We start from the raw sequence: 3,020 nt of genomic DNA, 5'->3' as shown, positions 1-3,020 counted from the left end.
ATATGTAAAATTTGCGATATCAAGTACACAAGTGGCAAAACTGAGGGAGAGAAGGAAGGTGACTCTCACGTGTCATATCCACAAGCTTGCAGCAGAATGAGATTAAAATCTACATGCTAGCACTCAGTATTGATCATGCTGGCTGCAAGCACATTTCTAAACAAAAAGACTGAGGAAAAAAAAAAGCAAAAATCTAAAATTTGTACTTGCAAGAGTAAGAGGAGAAACCCATTTTAACTGTTCATAAATGAAACGTACTGATCTCCTTTCTGTTCCAAACCAGTCGTTGCAAGATATAACTTACAAGCACATCAGACACTTGCCTGTCTTATGCTAGTTTAGTAGCAGCAGTACCGAACATGCTCTCAAAGACACTCTTTAGTGTTATAAAACCAGTAGCAGATGTAAAGACTAAGGGTGGTCTTAATTTCCAAGCATTCTGCACAGTAAGGTTTTTCAAAACACTGGCTGACATAAGTAGAAACCTCTCTCTCCAACATCCACTTCTCACTTTTGAAAGGTTAGAGGGCGAGAATGGGAAAACGAGGGTGGAGGGGTCTGTCTGGTAAGAGGTGAAAATTACCTTGTATGCGAGACGGCGTCACTGAGACTGTAAGCGCTGTTCTCCCTCGTCAGAGGGTTGGAGGCTGGCTGGCTCTTGCTGTGAATATCCAGGCTCAGCGAAGACTCGGCCTTTCGGTCCATGTGGCTCTCCTTTTCTAGCGTCCTGTCTGCAATGGAGACCACCTCGCTGGAGCTGTGCCACAGCGGTGCCACCTTCTCCTTGGTGAGCCCTGTGCGAGGGGAGGTGGCTGCTCCCAGGGAGGCAGTGCTGCCGTGGCTCGGCCCGTAGGACGTGGTGTCTATGCCGCTGTCGGCCGAAGTGCCCTGCAGGTAGTTGTAGCTGTTCAGCTCCGACTCGGTGCGCTCCCCGCTGTCATACCACTTCTCATCGCTGTGAGCGCTGGAGGCGTTGCTGGAGAGGGTATTGCTGCTGGAATGGCTGGAGTAGTGGCTGTCAGACTAGAGAAGAAACAGCAATCCAAAAAAAAAACCCCGCACTTGTAAGTTTATTTCAGAATTATGGCAACAGAGAGGAAGAGGAAACAGAGTTACAGAAGTCACCACTGTGCAGTAGGAGCTCTTCCACCTGGAGATATTGGACAGGTACAGTGAGGAGACTAAGAAACTCAAAGTTTCACTCCAACACTCTGTGTGCGCCCTGTTCTGGGTGCATATAAAAAGCTTTCATATGGATTTCGAAGCTATGTTTTAACTACTCAAGGAAAGCCAGAGGTGTTTGTCCCAAAATACTCCATACTTTTTCCTTCCAAGCACATTTCTGCTCACCCCACTCCAGTGAAACTGGCTGAGCTGTGCAGACTTTGACTTGGTGCATAACTACTTGAATTAAAAATATCTGAATTTTAAGACTCCAAGGTTTTCGAAAATGAAACATAACCCATCTGCAGAAAGTGAATACTTTGTTTTAATAGTCCAATTGCTTATCAAAAACTTAAAGGAGGGCAAAATATCCACAGCTCTTCCTACCCCTTTGTAGAAGGGCGTGTTTCCTCCTTGGCAGGAGTGCCCTTCACAAATCACCACTAAAATGCCATTTAACTAATCCAACATCATTTTCCAAAATGCAGGATTGCAAGAAAGGAAGCTTCAAAGCAATGCTTTTAAACTGTCCCATCAGGACATGCCAGTGTGTGGCTGGTTTGTATGTTCTGGCCTTGGGTACAGCCTGCTGTTGGGAAGAAACTGAAAGCCCTCAATTCCATAGTGGGCACTGCTGTAGTATCTCATAGACCAGCAAGAATTTCTTGCATACACTCATCATTGGTTAGTAGCTCACCTACTTGGGGTATTTATATCCATCTGAATTCCTTAATTTTAGTTTCCACCTACAGAATTTGAATTCTGATTATGTATATAATCAGAACTGAAATAGTTTTTCAGTAGACAATGGACTTGTTTGGTAACCAGATAGCCTAGGAATAAAGGTGGAAAGGAAACTCAGAACCACCTTCTCTGTTTGTCTGCCCCTGCAGTTTTACAGAACAGGCATGGACAGAGATACTAGCCAAAACAGCAAGTTAGATTCTCTTTCTGTTTTCACTGGAAAAGAGGGGAAAAGAGAGAATGTATATATACTGAAAGCAAGAAATATCAGCATCCATATTTCTTATTTTATTAAAGCAAGAATTGACAGAAAAACAGGAGGAACATTAAGTAAGTTGATTTGGACCCCTAGGTTTTTTTCCAATTAAAGTAACTTCATTAGGAAGAACATCACTCCCCCCCATCCATCTGTCCACACAATACAGACTGACTTTAACAATGACTAAATGAGAAGAATGGAAGCATTAATAATTCCAGAGCTGCCCTTTGCATGCAGGCTAATGAGTTATGTGTTACATCATCACATGGTCAAACACATCTCCTGGAAAAGAGGTCAGTCTAAATATAAAAACTAGTTTGTGCTCCTAAGACTGTGAAGACAGGTGTGTTGTTGATGTGGTGGTATTTTTAGATGATGTGTTTGGGGTTTTCCTTTTAAATAATAAAGATGTGTTGTTATGAATTAATAACCTAAAAGCAACGCTGTCAATTGTACTGAAAGAACAACTATGGTAAGCAGGGGAAAATAAGGGGAACCAATTAAAGACTCTGTCACACCTAAATAAATGCAACTTATACTTTCAGTACAATCACACAACACAATTCTGTACTTTAGCTGACTGTACAAATAAATAAAAAACCCCAAGTGATACAGCTTACTGGATAGTTTAAAGGGTGGGAGTTTTAATTCTAGCAACAAATAATTTTCAAGCCATTTTAAAATTCATTACATTCGTGATTAAAAAATTAAAATTATGTAACACAACATTACTGCATTTATCTCTCTCTGTATGTAAATTGGGAAGTGACAGTCTCCAGAAAGGTGTGAAAATCCAAATCCAGGCAGACAGAAAGACAGAATTCACCATTTAGACCTTAAACACAATTAAACC

General features: G+C 41.6%; 1 protein-coding gene across 1 annotated transcript in view; it reads right to left on the bottom strand.

Moving 5' to 3' along the window:
- Positions 1-579: 579 nt before the first annotated feature.
- SIPA1L1 (signal-induced proliferation-associated 1 like 1) overlaps positions 580-3,020 on the bottom strand; it is a 56,638-nt gene continuing 54,197 nt past the window's right edge. Inside the window, exon 13 of the mRNA XM_008947159.1 lies at positions 580-1,023. Within this exon, the coding sequence (XP_008945407.1) occupies positions 580-1,023 (444 nt within the window). The remainder of the gene's footprint in view (positions 1,024-3,020) is intronic.

The sequence above is a fragment of the Merops nubicus genome, unplaced genomic scaffold (assembly GCF_000691845.1).
Source record: "Merops nubicus isolate BGI_N331 unplaced genomic scaffold, ASM69184v1 scaffold7849, whole genome shotgun sequence".
In the NCBI taxonomy this organism is placed as follows: domain Eukaryota; kingdom Metazoa; phylum Chordata; class Aves; order Coraciiformes; family Meropidae; genus Merops; species Merops nubicus.
Note: the sequence above shows the minus strand (reverse complement) of the source record. Positions and strands in the feature narration are given on the sequence as shown.